General features: G+C 32.0%; 1 protein-coding gene across 1 annotated transcript in view; it reads right to left on the bottom strand.

Annotated features, from left to right (window-relative positions):
- Positions 1 to 24,692, bottom strand: part of LOC123707535 — a 51,314-nt gene that overhangs the window by 7,493 nt on the left and 19,129 nt on the right. Inside the window, exons 2-8 of the mRNA XM_045657649.1 lie at positions 18,334 to 18,412; positions 16,769 to 16,901; positions 10,989 to 11,079; positions 9,356 to 9,523; positions 8,197 to 8,325; positions 7,441 to 7,569; positions 6,111 to 6,336 (exon numbers count right to left, since the gene is read on the bottom strand). Of these exons, the coding sequence (XP_045513605.1) occupies positions 6,111 to 6,336; positions 7,441 to 7,569; positions 8,197 to 8,325; positions 9,356 to 9,523; positions 10,989 to 11,079; positions 16,769 to 16,901; positions 18,334 to 18,400 (943 nt within the window). The 5' untranslated portion in view covers positions 18,401 to 18,412. The remainder of the gene's footprint in view (positions 1 to 6,110; positions 6,337 to 7,440; positions 7,570 to 8,196; positions 8,326 to 9,355; positions 9,524 to 10,988; positions 11,080 to 16,768; positions 16,902 to 18,333; positions 18,413 to 24,692) is intronic.

Raw genomic sequence — 24,692 nt, 5'->3', positions numbered from 1 at the left:
GGGGCATTTCTTCTTCAGAATGGGACTCTCAACTGTCCGTACGCTACTGTAGGGTTATACATTTATTATATGATTGACACGTTAGTAATTGTCACTTAAAAAGAACCCCAGGATTGCAAATTAAAAGTGAATAGTAGCACAATTCCAAGTAATCTTAACATTGTAACATGTCATCAAATAAATTGAATGTTTAAAAATATTGATTACTTGACCTAATAATCATATAAAATTATAATATTGCAGAAAATATGAACTTCGGAGTCGTTGAACTTACTTCTAAACGCTTCAGTAACTTAAGTGAATTTTCCCACGCTTTAGTTAAGCTGAAATATTGCTTTGATGAGTAAGTTTTTATGGATACGATGATTTTTAGATTCATATGAAACTTGCTCTTTTTCTAATACTGAATTTTATACCTAATTTGAGATAAAATCTCTGTTTCCGTCCATAAGGACGCTGTATCGCTACTCTATCTCCGTGGCATAATGGTTCATGCTAAAATCTGGGATTCCAGCGACATAACAATCGCTTCAGGTTGTTAAACGCAGAAGACTAATCCTTTTTATATTGATATATAAATCAGACGCGGGGCGGGTTTAACGGGACTTTGTTTATATCAAAACGAATATAATTTTATGAAAATTAAAATGGAAAACCTATAATTGACCTTGGTGCCATCATTACATCGAATTTAGTCCTGTCCTCAGAAAAAGGCTAATGGTGAGTTATTGAGGTTTGCAATTTGCGGTATGAGAAATCGTTTCCAAGAACTGCAATGGGAAAAAGCTAGTCACGATTCACGTTCAGACACTCTTTTATAAATAACATAGACTCCGTTTTTTTATTACATTACGCTGAACCAAACTACGACTCAATGCGCGACTTTAATCCAATCAATGGACGCATTTTCCCAGCGGCTAATTAGATTTATATATCAAAAATGTTATATAGATAGCGTGACGATTTGGTGCAAAACTGCGTTACTGTGTATTTGTGTCTGTTATTATTTTATTTGTATAATAAATGCACATTGTTGTTTATTTTCTTCATAAAATGTTGCCGTAAATTACGTTGTAAATAGGTCCAGCTGAAACCCATGTGCAACTGTGGACTGATCTTGATAATTGAGGCTTATATGCTTAATGGGGCTTTGAGCTGTCCAATTACATGTAATGTTGGTCATATTTTACAAAGATGACACTTCTAGTAATATTATAGGTACTGATTATTTAAAAGATTCAATAGTTATTTTACATAACAATGAATTAGCAATGGAAAAAACACATCAGACTTTTTATTCTTGATCACTAGCCAAACAATATTTTGCGCTTCCAAAGTAGGTTATCTTTTATGGACCGTTTCACAAAAGCATAATTTTTTAGACAAACTCATGTTTCCGTTATGTTTCACGTTTTATGATGTTGCAAGAATATATACAATCTACATTTTAAAATTATTTTATCCTGCTAAAGCCGCATACAAATGATTTGAAGAAGTCATATAAGTATGACGGTGTGCAATTATTTAATCAATCACCGCAAATTCGGAATATTAGCGCATTAAACCAATGCAAAAGGGCATAAAAGATACATATTAGAATGAGCCTAGTAGACTAAAATTAGAACTACTGATGGTATCGATGATCTCGTTCGAATATATTAAGTTTCTCATGTAAATAAAAATGAATTTTTTGTAATGAAATATAAAGTAATATTACACATACATAAAGAAACATAAACATCAATGTTGAGTATTCACGACGATTAAAGCTTTCATGTTTATAATATTTATAGTAGACTTTTAATAGTTTTAAAGAATGGTTTAAAATAGAAGTTTTATTTGCTCCTTTGGAGTACTTAGAACTAAACGGAAGCATGTACCTACAAACATTACTCGCCGAATTGTAAATTAAACTCATCTCAATTTTACACACATCTATGCGCTTGACCTGTATCGTATTATGGTTTCTCGTATACGTGGAAAACTATTGTAAAGTTGATGCAAGTATTCGCAATTTCCAGAAAAACTGATGTTGAGTAAAAATTACCTATGACTTAACGATAGTAATGGTTGGTCTCCTATTAAAATATGTAGTTGTGCTTCTAAGCAAATATAGATTATTCACCGCTATGTATTTAAATAAACGGGAAAACTACTATTTATTACTGTACGGAGTTGCATTTCAATCATGAAATAGATATTAATCAACTCTGATTCTATAGTAATTAATACGAAACTGGCACGTGATCGCAATAAAACTATTGAATTAGTTTCATTAGAAAACAACGTAGTGTGCTTATTTTTAATTGTTTTGTTTATTATAGGAGAATCAATAGGATATTTTTTTATATTTATGCGTAAAAGAAAAATACGCACATGCAAAGGCTGTACATTTGAACAAACGTTTTATAAGTAAATAAAAAAGAGACGAAAACTAGAAGTCTGAAAAAATTTACAATAACAAAAGATCAACTGAATTTACTGTATGCGTTTAAGTTAATTTTCTTATACAAAACCATATAATTTTATCTACAACAACTACAACAAAATAGAACTACGTACTGGGTCTATATTAAATATATTACATTATATAACAGACATTTTAGTTTAAATCCGGCGCATTATCTATTCTCGCGATACTTAAAACTGGTTAGGCGTCTGAGTCTACGGCCATCGCCCTAACTGGGCAAGGCCACGCAAGGTTATTAAATTCTTTACCGCATCAACACAAACTATTATAAATTTAGCAATGCGTGTGATAGCACAGTAACCGCAAACCGGTTTTATGTAAATAACTTTCACGTAACAGTTAAAAATAGTTAATAGGATGTTTATTCATGTTTAATTAGCTAGTTACAGTACAAATTCTATTGTTTGGAAATATTGCTTTGATTTATTGGTATCTCTAAGATCCTTGGGTCCTTCTTAGACAAAGATCTTGGGTAGGGGTGACCCGTATGTGTATTAACGCCTGTGAAACGATACGAACATATGATTTAAATTCGTATGTCATTGGTAAGATCCTACAAAAAGGTTTTTAAGAGTCAGTATATTTTTTGCATGAGCAGTATTGGCCTAGTGGCTTCAGCGTGCGACTCTCATCTCTGAGGGCGTAGGTTCGATTCGTTCTTTCTATGTGCACATTTTACATTCGCTCGAACGGTGAAGAAAAACAACGTGAGGAAACCGGCTTGCCTTAGACCCAAAAAATCGACGGCGTGCGAACAGAAGGCTTATTAGTTTAACTAATGATCATGAAACAGATACAGAAATCTGAGGCCCAGACCTAAAAATGTTGTAGCGCCATTAATTGTATAGATCCGGTTAGAAGTCACAACATACGTTTAATGTGCAAAAAGTTCTGTAATAGCTATATGTTAAGATTCAATTACTTTGAAATAGTCGAGAACTAAGCCTCTCCAACAAAAACTTTTCAATTTCATGAACCGCCACCGTTATAAAGCACGCACGAGCGCGCGGCCACCGTCGTCGATCGTTTTTTGTTTTTTTTAGCACCAAATGCAACTGTTGCCATGACTCAGCAATATGACATTGTAAACATAACGAAGTTATGTGTACGTGTGCCGGAACGGGATGTTTCTATTGAACTCTAATTCGATCAATTTGCAATCGCCAGTTCGATTACGTCCAACGGGCATTGATTACTAATATTAGATAATCTAGCATGTTATTGCAATTACGTTTCTCATTACGTGGAAATTCAAGGGATTGACTGTAACGGTATACGTTGGTGAACATTCAGTTTACAAATCGGGTCGCAGCCGCGAGATGGCAATCGCCAAGCCTACGTAATGGAGTAGCTATTCAGGTCTGTGTATAGCGGCACTAGCTTGTTATATTTGAATAACGTGTATTAAAATGGAATTCCTTAATACGCTATAATTATGGTGATTCATCGGTAGTATTCCCTCCCTTTTGTTATCATTAAGTATTCAAGTGCTTTAAGATCTTTAACTTAACTTTAAACAATTAACCTTAATCCGACTCTCGACTTGAACTTGCCATTTGCAATCAGAGACACAAAGTCTATGACTTCCTAGACTTTAGCGAATTACGCATTACTAGTAGCTTAATTATTTCTTGTTGTTTGTAACAAAAATTTCGGTCACCTAACGGTGTTTTAGGATTGATATTTCATTAGTTATTTATTGTCATTAAAACAAAAACAAACGCAATACTAAAAAGCATCATATATGAATGCAGTACATTCCCACATCAAGTATTAAAAAAGTCTACAATGTTTCAATAACAGAAAATTCTCACAGAAGGTGAGAAGTGCTGTATCTGCAGGGTTTAACAATCAACTTCCGTTAATATTGCGGTGAAATTGCATAATTAGGATTTACATATTTCACACTCATTAATACGCCGAATGTCATTTGTAAGGCTTAGCGGTATTTTTAATTTTAATGTAAATAAACCGACCGTTACAATTTCAATAAAACTGCATAGGCGGTAAATGAGATTGAAAAAAGAAATTGATTTCGTTCGCTGTAGAGGCGAATGAAGCGCTGTTTAAATCTGTTACCTGCTAAGAAATAGCAAAATTAATTTCTGATTTCTATGACAGACGACAAGATTTTTCGTATCAAGATGTCAATTTTACATTAATAAATACTAAAGACTATTTGGTAAGAGTTAAGAGGTGTTTTTTTTCCAACTTCTACAATAAAAATCAACGCCGACAAATTATACCCCAACGTTCTAATCAAATGTAAATAACGACATGGTTAAAAGGCATACAATAATAAACGGCACAAATATAAGAGTCTTTCCTCCAACTTTGATTTTGTTCCCTTTGGAGTAGAGACGCTTGGGCAGTGGGGTTCAAGTTGTGCACTTATTAAAGATTTAAGTTGGCACCTGGTAGATATTACCGGTGAAGCCAATGCAGCTAGGAAATACTGCCAGCGTTAAAGGTACACTGCCACAGGGACCAAACTTTCTAAATTTGTTTTGATTTGCTTTTTATTTTTTTTAATTATTACTTTGTAGGTTTAGATAATTATAAATACGGTATACTTTATTGTAATCCATATAACGACATGTTTATATGTTTATTCTTGAAGTACAAAAAAATACTTAGCTACTGGAATTTATTTACAGAAGGTTTATAAACGATTAAAATTTATGCAATGGGTGCAATATATATGTTATATGTTTCCTCCGTTATTACGGTCACGTTAGAAGAAACGTCCGGGCTGTCCGTGTTGAAAATATTAATCAACAATTAGTCCTCATATACAGGAAATTTATTACTCATAAATATGTCTGACATTAATTGATATTGAATACATTACTTTTAAAGTGAACATATTTTATGCATAACTTCTTAATCCTTCGATTCAATTTGTTTTGATATTTTTTTTAGATATATGATAACTTTGGCAAATATTTCTGGATTATCGACGCACAAACAGCTTTTTGTTATTGAACACACAAAAATTTAATATTAACCCTTATATGCCGATAAAACTGATAATAGTTTGTAAAACAATTTAGTGAGGTAAGCTTTAAGTGTGCCAACTTTTTATACTAAAGCCACTTTGCTGACTTTATTACTGAATTATTCAGCATTAATTCGGAATAAATCTATTTCTTAAACGTGTTTGCATTGCGCCAGCGCATGGCAATTTATGGGATGAAGCAAGGTAACACTTACAGCTTAATATACTTATTACGAGTTTCTGTAGACGTCGTAGTAATTGCCAACAACTATAAAGTTATTATACTTTTTTAATTTAAATTGAAAAACTTCGTTGTCTGCATTTGAATGAGTATAAACCTACCTACCTCTTTCTTGTGGTTCATTTGTTATGCGATTATTTTAATGAGGTAGCATAGCCTACGCGGCTGATGTCTCAAGAAATATTGTATTATATTTTTTAACGTTGAAAAACAATTGCTTAAAGGGAAAGTTTTGAAACCGAAAAGTAATTTAAAATCCGCTGAATACAAAATACGTAAGAAAATCGAACGCAAAATTAATTCCACTTTTGGCGCTTTCTTGGTTGAAAAAATCCTTAAATATTTAGTACAATTTAATGCGAAAATTAGACAAAAATCAATGTTAATCAGTAGGTACTCACTTTCACAGAAGTTTTCAAAGTATTTTCCGATCGGTTCGCCATCATCAATAAGTGGTCTTTCGGCGTTGAGGTAGGCTGATGGTCCATCAGGCAGAGTATGGTGATCCAAATGGTATAATCTACAGTTGTATGTTGACGAATGGGGTGCTCCAAGGTAGAGGAAAGATCTGCATAGGAATTCCGACTCTATTTCACAAGCCAGACGGCACGCTGACTCTGATGTTACCTATCAAAGTAAATGTATGTAATAAATAGGTCCTTTATTTGGGAAGTCATAGTGTATCAGCTGTTTTGAATTAAAAAAACTCTTATCAACAAAAACTTTAGAAATAAAGTGTTTATTTATAAAACTCTTTGACATTAAGCTTATAATAAATCCCATAGATACTACTTTAAATTTGATAACGATGATTAAATGTAACATTCATATTTATATATAAACATATATAAATATGAATGTTTATAAGACCTAAATAAAAAACTCGTTAAGCATTCCATATAAATATAAAACATAACATCATACATCTATTTTTGTCCGAAATCAACTATCCGTATATAATAAGTTTAAAAAAGCTTCAACAAAGATTATTCAAAACAAAAAATACTTGTATGTATGAGCCAACAAATAATAAAATTCCTACGTCCCTAGACTCAATGTAATAAAAGTTTAATTGAGAACTGTCATCTTTTCTTTGTTTCATATTGTATTTAATGTGAGAGAGCATAAGATGTTTATAATCGTGATGCGAGATGAAAAAGCTAAAAATAACTGCTACTTTTGTTAACGAAAACCGCAGACCTTATAAATAGCATAACATTCATTAATTATAATTAGCATGCCTATTTCATTCAAATTAATCTGCTAATTGGCAATAAATGACTTTATTGGCTCATAAAATGGGAGTTATGTTTTGAGACGTGCTCTTGCATTTGCAGCTTCATTTATGTTTAACGCGGAAGTGGGTTCGAATCAAGTCAAGCAATAAAATTTAAGGTTTCGAGAGCTGATAAGGATGATTAGTTACATCATTATTTTTTAAAATAATAACAAGATAATTTTATTGATAATTTATAATATTTGTTATATAATATGATCATAATCATCGAAATCGTGATCACTATTTTACAGGGTAAGTAACTGGAAACGTTTGTCCAGTGTAGAGTTATACACATGACTAACCATGCACTTCCAAATAAACCTACATCTAACTAAACAAACTGATGAAAACTATCCCTAACTCTACCGAATGACGCCAATTTAAAAGAGAATAAGTTTTAATGGAAATACTAAGAATAATATTTATTTTTAATAATTTACACGTAAATATACCTGCAGTTCCTTGTCGGTGTAATAATGAAGTCCAGCATATTGGGAGACTTTATCTTCAGCTACTCCCACACGAGGTGCTGTGAACACTCGAGGGCCCTTGCATGCTTGTGTCGCCTTCAGGCATAAGTTCTGCACGACAAAACACCCAGATTAAACGCTTACAAGTACATTCCGCAGATTTTACGAAATATTAAATATTCAAAACAAACACAAAAAACGAAGGGATAATTTCACATTTATATACTTCAAGATATAGCTAAAATGCATCTATTATAATATTTAAAAAACCGACAGTAAATCGATATCTTACTTACTAATATATATTTGGGTTTGTTGTGAGAAATAAATAAATGGATTCACACGGTAGCAAAGTAATATATAATGAGCTATTCGCTATATCGCTTAACGATGCTAATTTAACCCATTCTCAGAATTCAATTTAGCATGGAATTAAACCGTTAAGTTTGCTGTAAATTGCGAAATGTATCAGACTACACCGTGGAAATTCTTAGCTTATAAGAACAAAAATAATAAAAACTTTTCTACAGATTGTTTTTTCTTTCACATTTATTTGGTACTAAAGGAAAAAAGTTCTTTTTGGTAAAACCCGAGCCGAAAAACAACAGTGTTTTATATAAATTTTCAATAAACTATCACTGAATTTGGCTTACATTAAAAGGAGTTACATCATACATATTTCAATAAAATACTTTTTGCTTAAAGTTATTTGTAAAAAATATTACTATTAGACCTTACCTCAAAGTAATCAGTTCCTGGAGTATCAACAAGTTGTACAAAATGTTGTCCGGTTCGTCTATCTGAATCACTAAGAGAACATCTCATACCTCCATATTCGTACTCCACTGATCTACACGGAAACTTTTTCTGAAGAAAAAAGATAAGTTATTTCATTAGAGATCTTAACAATACTAAATTTAAAATCGAAGTACAGAGGGCGAACCTATCCCTTATAAGCAATAATTTCGACGAAACATGCTATGAGTACAAGGAAAGCGAATTAACCGTTATAATTTACTAGAAAAATTTAAGAAATTATATCATCATTATCTCTTACGACATACATAACCAAACAATGGACAACAATAACCAAATTAAATTGTAACTATTTTTAAAAAATACCGATGGTATTTATTTTCCCAATTCCAAATTTAAACGAGAAATATCAATGGAAATTAGATGTTAGATGAAAGTTGTTACTGCAATTAATTTTTAATTGTTTTATAACTTAACGCGTAATATAAAATTGGTGATAAAATTCTTAAGTGTTTAAACATAAATGTTTTAATATTATTGCTACAGCATTATAATCATAAATATACCGTAATAAATTTCTCTAGAAGCGTTCATTAAATAACATTTTCCAACCAGTAAGTAAAGCGAAAACAATTTATATCTTGTTTTCATAGGGCCTAAATTATAACTATTATCATATACATAACTACTTTAGTACCACATTAAAAAACCCCTTTAACGTATAGTCTGCCTATAAGCAATGCTCTTTATACTTTATACACCAGGCGGCCATAAACAAAAACGTATTATAAACAGGCGTACTGTTATAGAATATTATTTCATAATCGTTTATTTTATTCATTTTGAAAATATAGTTTAAATTTAAACATAATGACTACATATATAAGGTACGCTATCAACAGATTATGTTTTTGTAAGGCAGACTGTGAATAAATACAGTATACATATATATTTTAACAAGTGTGGCCATAGAGATAATACTAGCAGCCTTTTATAGCCATACAAATATGCGCAGTTAGACCTCAGGGCTATGCGTGCATAGACTAGAACACTCTCGAAATCCTGATTATCCTCTTAGCAACAATCATCTCGGACTTTCTACAAAGACCTAGTAAGCATAGTACTTTAAAAGTAGATTTACCTCATTGAGACAGGCTGCGAGGCAGGCCTCTTTTGTGGAAGTGTAGATTATAGTATTGTCCAAGCCTCGGAGGGCTTTGCCTGGCACTCGCTCGAACGCCCATGGCCGCAAGCAAACACTCTCTGTGCGTACTTGCAACTTTACCATGTAGTAAGTGTTTACCGAACGCTGCAACACAATTTTAATGAATGCTTAACCTGAATACTTAAGCGTACATTTGTGTATAATACCGCTACTCTAGTTTCGATAAGTTAAATATTTTATGAGGAATACCCACTGAAGTTGTAATTCATATATATATTGGGTAGTTAAAGCGTTTTACAATGGACTGGATATTCTTCAAAGTCACTTTGACTTTATAATATGATTTTTGTAATTTTATTTCTAAACATATGTTTGCGTAAATGTTTTATTTGTGCAAACGTTTGTATTGATGAATTCACGTTATTTAAATTTTACTAAGGGTGTACGTCACAAATTCCGTGTTATTTGTAAATATTTTATAAAGAACATAAACATAGATGCCGAAGAATCTTTCACAGCGCAATAACTCACAAACAAGTATTCCAATACACGTGTTATAAATAATTCACCCACGCCCATAGAAATGAACTGTAGAATATCATTTTTTCTTCTTTAATATTGTGAAAATTAAATCTGAAAACTTAATTATATACGCCTTTGTTTTCAGTTCAAAACTCTGTAATTTCAAAAGCGTTGTTTCTAAGGGAACTCTTTTGTAATTTAAATGTTTTTTTTTAACAAAAATTATTATTATTTTTTATAAATTATTACGCTAGTATTCATTCTGATGTTTGGTTGAGACGAAATCTCAACCCCAAATTGAAAATGTCAGACTAAAAACAAAACCGGAAATGCATCGTATGCTACCCATTTGCATCGCTACTTGTTAGTCCTAGTGACGCTGATTGAATCTAAATTGTTAATTACATTCCGCGTTGCTTTAATTGGCGTAGCTGATCCTAATCAATGGATTTATACGGTTTATCTAAGCCGGTGACAACTTTGCGTGCCTCGATAATATCCATCTTTTGATCTTCTATACATCATTATATATTGGTATTTAGTAACCTTCAACGAAATTGAACATTTTCGTAGCGGGTTAGCGGGAATAATATAAACAAGGTTAAATTCTATTTATGTATTTTATATATATGTCAGTGTTACGAATTAATAATGTCTATGAGACTGTATACTCTATTAATAGAAAGTATATGTTTATTTATTCGGTGATTTATCCGGCATGTGTAAACAATTATAAATTAATAATATATTTTAGAGTCTAAATATGCGTTATCTTTAGAGTGTATTTACGTATATTATTTGCAGTGATGATCATTACTACTGTGCCGACAAAATTTACAGATTTTAATATACAAATGTTCGTGTAATATACCAAACACTGAAAAATAGATCTCAAAGATCCTCTGATAATCTTGTCCATATCTACCAATTACTTTACTAACAGAATCTTAGTCAAGCCAAAAAAAGGAACTGACAACAAACCACATCCCGAATGAACACACTTGGCACATGTACTTGAAAACGCATTATTCAATATTAAACTTAGCTCTCAATTCATATTTATGTTTTTAATTGGGATCTATATTACCTGTGGTGAGGCCATAGGGTTGTTTGCTTGTGTGTCGTTCTGTAGCAAACAGCGGGTTTCTTGCACTGGAGTGAGAGGATTTAACACGAAACTGTAACAATAAAGTTAAAGACATTAAATTGCAGAACTGTGTAATCATATAAATAGTTAATAATTTTATTTATGTGTTGACTTTCATTTTAGAGAGACACAAGATAATTCATGAAAACGAAATATGTCTTATTGCAACGTTTTAAACTTAATTATAGGTGTGTAGTACTTTTGTAGTTCAAAGAAAACTTTTGTATAAGATACTAAATTATAATTTCATGATTTATTTATGTAGCTGCAAGTCATCTCATTTATTCCTCTATAAGTAGCTTACGAACTACATATCCTCTTCATACATTCTAATAACAGAATGCCATTTCCCTAATGAGAGCTTTTCAGAGAGAGTACTAGATGAGTCTTCCTACCCCGCTTTTTACTATTCTTTATTATAATAGCAATTTCCTTAAACCAATGTTCAAACACTATCTCGCCAGTGCCTTTATAAAACATAATGATAATATTTTTTACTCTGTCAACGATAGTCTAATAAGGGATAGATTGTTCATTACACTTCCAGCCTGTGTATAACCAAGTATAACGGAGCTATTTACCGTTTTCAACATTTTACTGCTTTCTCAATAAATCTTAAAAGATAATCTCATATATGTTTCCCAAATTTTATACGCATTGAATAAATATTACTTCCGTTTTTAAAGTGCAAGTTAATTACGTAATTTTAATGTGCTTTTAAGTGACTATAATTATAAAGCTTTATATTTAGTTGATTAAGAAAGAAAGATGTCTTTTAAAGCATTCACTAAGTTGATTTTAAATAAATGTTTTGGGTTACTAAAGAGTTGATAATGATACTTAACAGTGATGATTTGCATGAATAACTGATATACAATGTAGAATTTTACTTCTAAACTATCTAATATAATTATTAACCACGATATCACTATTGTGTAACAGATTGAAGAACCAAGTGAAGAATTATCTTCATAACTTGTTAATTCTTTGAGTCTTCATGACCTGGCCTAGTTATGTGATATTAGCAGTCAAGGACGACGGTCACGTCGCGCTAATGCCTGTCTTGGCTTTCTCTTAAATTATTCAATTATAGAAAGCTCGTGGAAGCTTATTATTTGGTATCATTCGATTGATTGCTTTCGTCGCACATGATATTTATTTCATATTCGAAAGGTTTTGTATTTATCAAGGATATAATCTTTTTTTCATTTTAACGGGTTCATTCAAAATAAGCCTTTGAATCAATAGTAACAAGTTGCTTTTTTTTCACACATGATCCCATAGTCAACCTTCATGTGGCCTACTACCTAATTACCAACTGTAAATGCAAACAAAATATATTGCAATAGGTTTTAGCTTCTAGTTGAAGCTATTAGATAAAACTTTATATCGAAGTTTACTGGTATTTTCTTTATAAGAATGTATTTCTGACTCTGATTTAATTGTAACTGCTATCGTCATCGTACGTGATACCTCAGTATATCACTCTCTAAATACCTGAAGTGTTTCTATACCCCAGAGGTTTCCTTTCTGGGTCTGATTTCCGGAGATGTATAATATATTAAAGTAATACAAATGCATTGTTTTCTACGCTATTTCTGTGACATTTATTAATATGTATTGGGGCCTTGGACCATTACTGCTCTACAAAACACTCTCATGAGGAGGACACCAAAATCAACCAAAATGTATAAAAATGATCAAGAGGACAGCTGACAGAGGCTTTAACTAATTGTTAAATTGGATTGACGTCATTTGTAGGTAGGACCTTCTTTAAAAGGAAATATCTCTTTACATTTACTGTTGGGACTTGGTACATTTGGTGAAAAATCTCATTATATACTTCCAAAAACACGCTTGCATCAATCAAAACCATTAATAAGAGTCCAAAACAAGCTTAAAGCTGATGGAAAAAATCTCACTTGTTACTCAATTTATTAAGCGCATGAACATTAATTATAAAATTCCAAATTATTACTAGTAGCCGAAGCATGGTTGTAATTTATTGTAACGTAGCGGTAAGCATCTAATGCGATATTTATTCAAAGGGCTCATAAATATGTGATTAATAGAGTACTGTAAAATTAAAATTTAACTAGATTTCAGCCTGTTATGGTGTAAGAGCATTTCGTTCTTTTATAGTTTACCGGTTACGGGTACAAAATTTTACAGCTTATTAAAATTTAGAAAATATTACACTCTTGTTTCAAGCCGCAAATACTTTGAATGTTTTGCGAATACTTTAACAAACATTCCAATACATTTATTAATAAGACCGAATGTATAACTGGATTTAAACGATAACAAAAAATCCTTTTCCAACATGGTAATAACTTAAAGCAACGTGTAAATTATTTTTTATTCTATAATTCCGCTTGTTATTGCTGATAACGCAGTACGGAGTAGTTGGAAGTTTTTGGATCAAATTCCTAACGATACCATAGTTTTCTCGAGATGGAAGGCACAAAAGTTCTATGAAGAAAACACTTGTATGTATATTATATATTATTATTATACAAATTCCATTAGCGAGTCACGAATACAATCTTATGTTTCTTTTTAATTTTGCATTAATGTTCAAGTCTATACGTGAATTAACACGTTTTTTACTGAAAGGTATTAAAATTGATTTAACCACACAAATGACACGTACCTAAAACTAGTTTATTACTTAACACTAAGTAATAGTTGACGGTAAAAAATCCATCCAATTATCATCGCAAATAAATCAAGTCTATTTACGAACAAATTACACGCAGGTGACTTAAAATGCAGCCTATCATTATAGGTGCCTTCAACAACATCAATCACTCATGACGGAGGTTTCAAATTGTAAAGTAGCTGATCAATGATCCTCTACACTCGGCGATTACGATTTATTTTGATCGACCAGTGAATTGATGATTACAAAGTCTTTATAAATGATTACATATTTGTGAGAATTCGGAACTAATTACTGAATAGTATTTAGTGCATTAACCTTTCATCCAAAGATTTTAGTAAATAGAGTCATAAACATTTTTGTTTCCATGCCATAGATTAGTGGTGTTAACTAAATTTTATACACTATTTGTCTTAATCGTTATAAATTTTTGAGCCAAATAGGCAACTGACCAACCGAATAAAATAAAAACGAATATATACTGAACTAAGTCTTAGTTATGTCATGTATATGTCGCAGCCAACTAGCTTAATTAGCCGTTCAATTAATGGCCTAGCCGTTTAACTAAACGGCGCCGTTTAACTAGCGGCCTGAATGATGGTCAGCCAGTTGATCGAACAGCTAGGCTAAATGACTTGGATCGATGACGTTCCATTACTTGCCTAACCTGTTGACTGTTAATTTAAGTTAAATTCCACTTTCTGCCACTCTCAAACTCGAAACGAAACTCTTCTAACTGTCAATATGGCGTCGGCAAACCACAACGTTGATAGTGTCTTCCAAAGTTTCATGAAAAATAACAAGTACAATTGCAGAGTGTGGTGACAATTTGACTTAAGCAATTTAATTTTAAAAGAAATATTTTTTTTAATGTCATGTTTCATCTTTTTGATTTCTACCAAATATAGACTGTATCGTTCGAATGGCCTAAGAATTAGCCAGCCAGATTAACAAACGCTACGCCTGAAATATCTTTCAGGCTGTTAGTTAAACGGCACCGTATAGTTAAAAGCCTAGGCTGTTAATTGAACGGCTAATTAAGCTAGTTGGCTGCGACATATATGTTACCAGTTTGAGGAAAAGTACCTAAGTTTCCATAGTTACCACAAACTTTTTGATGGCTAAACCTACAATTTTCAGAGTTATTTATATGAAATATCATGTAAGTCGCGCACTTCAGGAGTATTGATAAAACTTTTTACGCAATAGTATTACGAATAATTGTAAGACTTTATACACATCTTTGCACAGAATAATTTAATACAATTACAGACTTAACTTATCTATGACAAAAGTATTGCATATGAGGATACCGTATGATTTGCCAGTTGCAACCAAAGTACAGTTACCGATTGTTAATATCACATTCTTTTCATCTATTTCTTTCGATAGATTGATTCGAGATACATTATCTTAGCACAATGCTAAATTGTTAACTTGGGAATATTCCATCTCATCTAATTGATTTCAATACCTACGGAATTGGTTCCTTTTATGCGCTTAAAGTTCAATAGGATCTAACAACATACTGTTTTCAAATTGCAAATTAAATAATTATTTGGCTATAGAGAATAATTAATTGATCACGATGTCTTTTTAAATTCATCACGCATTTTATAATATATTATACTAACAAATTACTGAGTATGATCCATTTGATATGACTTTTCCCACGTAAGGAACAAAATGTTTGGTTTATAATGTTGTCTATAATGAAACAATATTAATGAAATACAAGAAAGGTCCGTTCCATGAATAATTGGACACTACGATGTTTTTGAACCAACTATATGAAAGTAAAAAAAGAATTTTTAATCTATGTTATCGGTGTTGTTATTGTTATTTTAATTATCTGATCACACACACATAAACAATTTTTATACGTAATAAGAGATTATCTATTAGTGTCTGGCCAGTGTCTAGCTGGTTTCCTATCGTCTAACTAGGAACTAAAAAGTAATTAAAAAATACCTTATCTTCAAGGGGAATAAATTAGTCTCTGAATCAATAAATACTTAACATTAAACGCGTAGGTTGATTTAATTTACATCAATCACTTTAACAGTAAGTTTTGTTCCTGTTTCGTTCATAAAATTATTTATTTTTATAGAACAGTGCAAACGGGCATTAGCTGATGTTAAGTGATGGACCGCCCATGGACACTCTCAATGCCAGAGGGCTCGCAAGTTACTAAAGGGCCGACATTTTAAGATACGATATGCTCTTTTCTTGAAGAACCCTAAATCGAATTTCTTTATCCATTCACAACAAATAAAGAGTTATTGTTGGCTTTAACTCTAAGGTGTTAATCTAACAAAAAGATAACAGAATTAGGGCCGAGTGTTGCTATATGTAATCCACACTTTCGAGAGATAATAATCGCATTGAAGACGTATACGATCACTTTTACTGTTATCCAATTTGGAGCGAACCGAGGTGGTTTCCGCTTTTACACGGTTTGTGGCAACACATTGTTATTGACCAAGACCGTATCATCGGAATGTTCTGACACACATTCTCGACCTTAGTGCCCACATCCCAAATCAAACTTCTATCTAATTTGATCAAATAACTCTCTCTGAACTCTTCAAGGCTTGAAATGCTTTGGAATACAGCCTTAGATTCCCCGACGATTAGTGAATCTTCATGTCAATCGGATCTTATCTAGACATTTAGGTTAGAAGATTCGTGATCTGATGTTATTCGATTTCATGATCATAAGATGAGAGTTGATTCCGACAAATTAGGTTTTCGCTCGCACGGAAGCTATCACAATTTTAGCCTCTGGCAAGTCACGATACATCGTTAAATCAATGTAGGTTAATGCGGATGCGCGAAATTTGTTTCTATAAAGTTTATAGGCTTCACTTAGATAGAGAATTTATTATTATTCCTTTGTACTTAATTTGTAATTTAATAAAAATTATAGCTCGTCTAACCAACAGTCTATGGAAAGATTCACATAATTACAACATTTTTTTTAATCATCAAATTCTGAAACTAATTTCATCGAATTATTTTTATCTAATTCTCGATATGATTATTTAATTTAATTTACCTGAATGCTGCAGCTTGGCAATCTGGTTCCTCTCTGCACCAACCCTGACATTCATATAGCGAAAGATTCCGTACGGTATAGTACGCAGTCCCTTGGAAGTCGACATCTGTTAATTTTTCGAATGCGATTCGACCTGGAACAGAATGATTACCTATAATATGCAAACAAACACAGCTAACATTTTTGTTGTATGAAAGCATCAAAATGTGTAATTTTGATGCTTTCCAGAGCTCAAAGAAAAAACTACCGGATATTCAATGATTCTATATTACAAAATATATCTACCATAATACTATATACATATTTACTTTTCACCTTTTATTGGAAATCATTCAATGCTGGACCTGCTAGAATGCAATACTTTTTATAACCTTTTATTTTGTTTTACAATAACGGCGATTCTTGCAAATTACTGCGGAAGCATATTATGTACAGGTGCATTGAAGATCGGAAGAGTAGAGGGATCACCTAAATAGACACTGACCTATAGCGGTTGTTTGCGAGTTGCTAATGAGACGATAAAAGCTAAGCAATTTGCACTATTACCAATGCTTACAGAGCACAAATATTAATAAACAAAATTCATAGGAGCCAATATAATTTAACAAAAGTAAACCAGGTAGATCATTAAACGTAAAAAGTATTCTTTTTTATATAGTTTCACATTAAACCTACCTTTTCTACCTTTATTGTCTTTGGTAAATACGAGTAGTATTCAATCAATGAAGAAAGAAAGCTTCAAATAGTTATTAACGCAAATTATTAATATTATTTACTCACCTCGACTATTCGAGTGTGTGTTGGTTGAAGAAAGACGATAATAATTGTTATTTAAATTAAAATAAATAAATGTAAGGCTCACACTCATATCCGTTTATAAAAAAGTTAATTTTAATTTTCTACTTGATTTCACCTCTAAACCTGTTTTTATCAGGATATCTTTTGACACTCCAACCGCCTGACAAAACGTATAACCGTAGATCCGATTTCCGGCGAAACAATAATTGTTTCTGATGACAAGCACAGAAAATCCTCTTTTCTATCAAATATATATGAAAGAAATTAATCAAAAATATTTCTGCTCTATGCCGTGCTTCATACATAAAAAAATATCATACTCAATATCCATAAACACACAATACACTTATTGATACTTGTTGCTATAAAACATAATATGTTGGGGCGTCAACAACTACCTTATTCAGTATACTGGCCCACTAATACGCCAGTAGGATGATGACCTGCACATTTATTAAAACAAGTGCACGTATTCAAACAGACATGACAATGCTTTTACATACTTTCGACATGATTTAATAACCGCCTCTATTGGTTACTAGTTCATGTAGTAAGTTTGCTAGGAGATATTGAGTTCATATGCCGTTGGAGAGATAAACACATAGTGAAGCGAACAATTTGTTATATGCCTGTAGTAGTTCTCACATGTATGAAGAAGAAAAGTACCTATATAATCTCGTGCTTTTAAATAATAGCGTTTAAAGAAATGTTTATTCTTACCTGTATATATAGTGAAATTATTGCAATTAACCATCTCTGATACTTACTTAAAACTAGTGTAGACTGCAATAAAAGTATGAGTATAGGCGTCAACCCCAGCGTTTTGCCCTTCATGATGTCCAGCACCTGTAACAAGATGTAACGTACTTAGTAAAAAAATAAAATTAGAAGTGTAAGGATTTTATTGTATTTTTTACTAAAACCAATAATTTACACGTACGTAGTTTTTGTCTTAATCTGTAGTAATATTCATTTTGAGATGTTTGCCTTAGCTGTAAAGTCCTGTTTGTTGTTATAAAGATTTGCCTAGTTAGTAGTAGAATACGACAATCATTGGTAATAGACTAACAACCATAAACTTTTACGTGAAATAATTGCCATTCTAATTTCAAAGTTATCGATCTCGTACACGAAACCGCAAGAAAGCCGGTGACACGAAATTTCATTTATTTTTTGCATTACCACTTTCACTGCTCTTTCATCGAGCTGATGAATGATCAGTAAACGTGAAAGTTTCGATTGTTACTGAAACCATACGCATGCCTAATGAAACGAAAGACTTTCGTTCGCATTTAACGCTCGGTTAAATATTTCAATTAAAAACCTATTGAAAACGTAATGTTCTGATGTCTGCATCACTATAAAACGAAAATTGCGCTACAACTTTACCGCTACATCAATTTAGATAACTTTCACAAGAAACAAAAGTAATAAAAATCCCTTCCGACCCCGTTTCCGCTACAGTTTGTATTTAGCTCAGTGATTAAATTATTGGTATCACATTTATTGAAATATATATCTGCAGAACATTAATATGAAACTTTAGTAACTTCACCTACAAGTGCCGACTTGAAAATGATACTTAACCGAAATGATTTGTCAGTGGAACTTTTGGTCTTACGCGTCAGCTTTTCTTCTAGTTTCTCAGCTATTACATTTGTAATATTTGTATGTAAGATTAACAATGGTTTATATGTTTGTTATAAATAAATGGACTTCCTTAATTACTTCTTCTAAAAATCATCGCATGTGCTGCGCATCTATGGCTGATTCCGATAATATTAAATCAGTTCTATAAGTTGTAGTTTTTAAAAAGAGTACCCAACGTGTACAATTAAAAAGTCTTAAATTGCTTAAATAAACAAAAGATTTTTGTCATTGTAGTTCATAAGAAACTAATTTTCAAAATTCTATTTTTAAAGTACAAAACAATAAAATAGTGTATACGGAAAATGATCTTTAATACAAAAAACTGAAAAATGCTATTTAATAACAGAAAATTACCAATCAATCAACACTTATCGGTACACAAACACAACACAATTTTATTTAGAATAAGGCCTTTTTGCAAACTTTAACTAGCCGCTAATGATAGACCAACATTTACACGTTGTAAGCAAAAACACGTAAATGAAAGGTCACAATGAGTGCACAGCGTTACGAATTATTATAACTGAGATGTTAACGGTGAGTTAAACAGGGCGGCAAAGACACGCTTCTAGGCTCAATTAGTAATCACGTATGTCGCATAATGGTTGTAACTGTTATATCACAGTCATGGGTTGGGCACAGATTGGTATGTGACTAGGTATGTAGGTGAATTTTGAATTTCGAACCGTTTTTCAAAGCAGCTTTAAGAATACTTAATTATTTACAAATAAAATCCATATATTTATACCCTTTGTGGATGCGCAAAGATTTATTAAGCAAGTAATAAGTTCGTTGAAATTAAAAATTTATTGTCAAAACGCATTGGATTTGACCAAAGACGACAAAAGTTCACATTAATGGTCTTTGATTTGACTGAACGAATACTTTTGAATTAAAAAAATGTCGTAGTGAGTTAACAACAGAAATATATTATGACTTGTGTACAATTAACGATTCCTAACAATTGTGACCGCTGTCTTCAGCAGCTTCGTTATATTGACGCTTGACTTATGTTTTTCCTAATAATTTAAAAAAATCCTTTAAGTTCACTTGTTATATTCCCACGAGATTAATACTAACCACTGGCTTTGCAAATAACCAGTGAAGTTTGTAATTATTTACACTTCAGATCTATGCATACAAATTACACACTTTATTTCCGTTTTTATCCGTATACGCTCATTATACCTTAATTGCTTATTATCGAAACAAATTCCCACATAAACAAAAGTCAGATAAATCTGTATTATAGGGTGATTTGTATAAATAAACACTTCAAAGGGTAATGATCTTCAGTTTAAAAATATAATTGTTAATTCAACATTGACTATTAAGCTTAATTATTGTCTTAATTACAGATATATTCTTATTTTAGTGTCATTAATGCTAGCGAAGCCTATTTTGTACTTCAATATGTCACCAACGTTCATTAAATGTATCGAAAGAGTACAGTTTCAAATTAACTAATATATTTACAAAGGAATTAAACAAATCATTCTAATTATACATGATCTGTATCTGAAGTATTTTATTCAAGAATTAACACAATGCATGTATAGCAATCTATTTTAAACGATGGTGCTAAACTTTAGAATTTCTCTAATATATATGATTACTGGCTATTCATTCCTTTTGTAAAAAGAAAGTGACCTCATATTGACAAATCACTTCCCCCAATTAAGTGCCATGACCGTCAGAGTTGGTAGCCGCAGAACAATAGTTTTTAACTCCCAATGATTTTCAACTTTATTTGAGTATCTGTGCTACGGTATTTAAATTAGTTCCTAATCCGTTTAAGGACCCTAAATACATATATTTAGAATGTATTTTTCCTTGAAGGAACTTGAAACAACTTGTTCCTTTGTTTGTTTTATAATGTTTTTCACCTATTAATTTCCTTTCGATTATGTTTGTTTACCAAACATGATAAATAAATGTACTGAATCAATGCTTGCTTTTACGATAAACTTAAACGTTATAAAGAAAAGACCCTAAGACAGTTGGTTTTGAGTACCATATATAATAATCGAATAAACATATAGAAATCAGTGAGCCATAAAAACTTGCCTAATTTCTTTGTTTAATCTTCAGAATAGGCAAATGTTTGATGATCGACACGTAGATATATAATTAAATACTACCTCACTATTACAATATATTTAGTTTTAATTATATTTTAGTATTAACCCACTTCAACCTGAATATTAAAACAAAGCTACCTAAAAACGTTTCAGTTAAAATAATAAACACAATGTTCTGTCGTCTTTTTGTAGACCGTACTGCTCCAAATACGTCCTTTTAAAACATTTACATAAACGTGATGCGATGTGAATCTGATATAGCCGTTGTTCCAACCGTTAGCCTTCAATGCCTTCGAATAGCCAGGTCAGAAGTCAAACGCCATGAAAGGAATCCCTACATACCTTAAATTTCACTATCCTATTCACAAATGTTTACAGTTGTATTGAATATTCTAATGCCGTATTATAGGCAGATGCCACTAATGTCTAAACCCCCTTTCATAATAAGCGACTAAGGTCATTCTATTCAGATGCTTATCTGGGCAACATAAATAAAACATCAATTATATGGAAATCCAACGGAACTTGTTTCCATATAGGCTTAAATTAATGCATTTAACCCAGTTGCGGTTGTCTCTATGGTATTATTTATCGGATAAATCAATTTTCTGATTCACTTGTTACGCCTCCCTTACCGCATTCTTTACTCAGCGTTCGACAGATTAACTGTGTAAAAATGTATAAATGGAAAGTGTTTAACCGCGAAACTAGAACTTGTCTCGTAAAGTTTATTGAAACCGATTAATACATTTCTACGATTTGCAGATATTAATTATTAATTTCTGTGTAAACTTCATAGACAGGTAAATCACTGTTGTGTTCTATGTATATTTAGTATGCTACACGGAAAACTATGGTTGTATAATCTACATGTCACAAAATGTCAAATAGCACGTCCCATGGGGCCGAACTTGACCGCGGTTGCTATGGTAACGGTACCGCAGGCGCGCGAGACGAAACAATGCGTGTGAGTTGACAGGTTGCTCCCCTGACCTAATTATACCGCATGTAAGTCATTTTCGAAAAGCGTGAGAATTTTTCTGTACCTTTCACGTTTATCTTTATATCCTGTTTTTTTCAAGTGCTTTGATTTTGGCGTAAGTCAAGTAAGATGTAGTACAGTTTGGCAAAATTTATACATATTGCACAAGTTAATTAAAACAAATCATTACTTTTAAATAAAATAAAATATAATAAAAGAACAGGCCTTAATAAATATTAAAATAAAATGCTAGCTAAATTAAACTGATTATTATTCGCAATATAACTCTCCATGTTTTTTGTTTCAAGTCACAAAAAGTAAACAATAGCAGTATCAAAGCATATGTAAATACTTTCTTTTTTGAATACATTTCCACACGTTTTTATTTAAATATCTCTCAGAAATGTAATAATAATATATTCAATAGTTTTATTGTTCTACTATTTAAGAACACTGCGACACGACAAGGGACTTACATTCTATAAACTACTCTGCACAATATGGAGCTGGTTTTCGTCGCTAGTTTATGGTTTATCTTGAGAAGCTAGAATGCAGTTTACAACATGGTTTAAAGTTTTAGTAAAAGCATTTTAGAACATTCAATTGCTTTTTCTATTTCAATTCCTTTCAATTGTCTATGGACGCCATTAAATTTAAAATTGGAAAGTTTTGAATAAAAGGCCACGATTTTATAATTAAAAATGCATTAGACAGTAAAATCAACCAATCGACTCTTCTATCTTTTATTAGCACAGTATTTTTTTATAATTATTGCACTAACCCGATAATTACATGACCTCTAAATAAAGCCAACATTTTTAAAGGGATAATGTATCACTGACCAATCAGAATAACGTTTAGATACTTAATTATTGTTATTGTTACAAACACGATTATACGTAACAATAACAATGAACAATATCTTCCAGGAAAATAAATAAAGGAAAAATTTACATAAATTGCGTGCATGTCATGCAAAATACTGAAAATATCCTAGAAATACTTTTAGTGTCTAGAAAAATATATCTATATCTAATAAAGAAAGTAGTCGTTAAAGTAAATTTTGGGTTAACATAAAAAAAATTAAAATGTATAACATAACATACATGACACACTGTTAAAACTTTCTTTTATTTTTAAATGAAGGCATTTATGTCCATGTCTACACATTAACACTGCAAAAACACGTCAGACCAAGTTTGCCAACGTCTGAGTATGCTGATATTTGAGACAAATAAATCAGTGCCAAGGATTGAGAGCTACGCTTTGAATAAAGCGAAATATTTTTCGTTTAGACCCGTATGTTAGTGTCCCTCAGTCTGATTGAATAAGCTGTTAGGTTAATTTATAGACTATGCAATATAAAAACTATGTAGGAGAAAACATATTTTCTAGTCAAACCTATCCAACTGGATTTATTTTAAGGGGTTTGATTACAACCTATACCAATAATTTTGAATACTACAGAACAATTTGGATTAATTAAAGACCAGACTTGAAGACCTGAACTTGTCTTAGTATACAGCCGAAATTCAAGACGCTCGTTTCTACGATCGTATTAGTAAGAATATTATATATTAGATCCTTACATATGAAATTGGCGTTTTGTCGTACTGGCCTTACTACTGGCCGTACTTTGACCTCAAATACCTCCTCTTTGATTAGGAATTTCAAATTCAAATTTGTACAGCTATTTACTCATGTATTTGTACTTCGATGACCGTCATTCATTTGTTTTTTTCTTCTGTTTTTTTCTGTTTGCGTCACTCATTTTACAAAATGGAAAACTTAAAGTATCGCATTATTTACGAGTACGAGTTCCGCCGTGGCACTAGTGCTGCGGAAACGACTCGAAGGGTGAATGATGTGTATGGCGGTCATGTTGCAAAATAAAACACAGTTCGTTTTTGGTTCCAACGTTTTCGTTCTGGAAATTTCGACCTGCAGAACAAGCCCCGTGGACGGCCTGAGACCCAAGTTGATAATGAAGTATTGAAGGCTATTGTGGAAGCGAATCCATCGCAAACCACGTCCGAGTTAGCTGCAGGCTACGGTGTTAGTGATCAAACTGTTTTAATTCACTTGAAGCAAATTGGGAAGATTAAAAAGCTTGAAAGGTGGGTACCTCACGAATTGACTGAAGCAAACCGGCAAGCGCGCGTCGACTGCTGCGTTATATTACTGAACCGGCACAATAATGAAATGTGATGAAAAATGGATTCTTTACGATAATCGAAAGCGCTCAGCGCAATCCTGGCCAGCCAGCCAAATCCTGCCCAAAGCGAAAATTAACCCCAAAAAAGTTACTTGTAAGCGTTTGGTGGACTAGTGCCGGTATTGTTCATTGCAGTTTTCTCAAATCTGGCCAGACTATTACGGCTGATGTCTATTGTCAGCAATTGCAAACCATGAT

The sequence above is a fragment of the Pieris brassicae genome, chromosome 3 (genome assembly GCF_905147105.1).
Source record: "Pieris brassicae chromosome 3, ilPieBrab1.1, whole genome shotgun sequence".
NCBI classification, from domain to species: domain Eukaryota; kingdom Metazoa; phylum Arthropoda; class Insecta; order Lepidoptera; family Pieridae; genus Pieris; species Pieris brassicae.
This window is presented reverse-complemented; position numbering and strand designations above follow the sequence as displayed.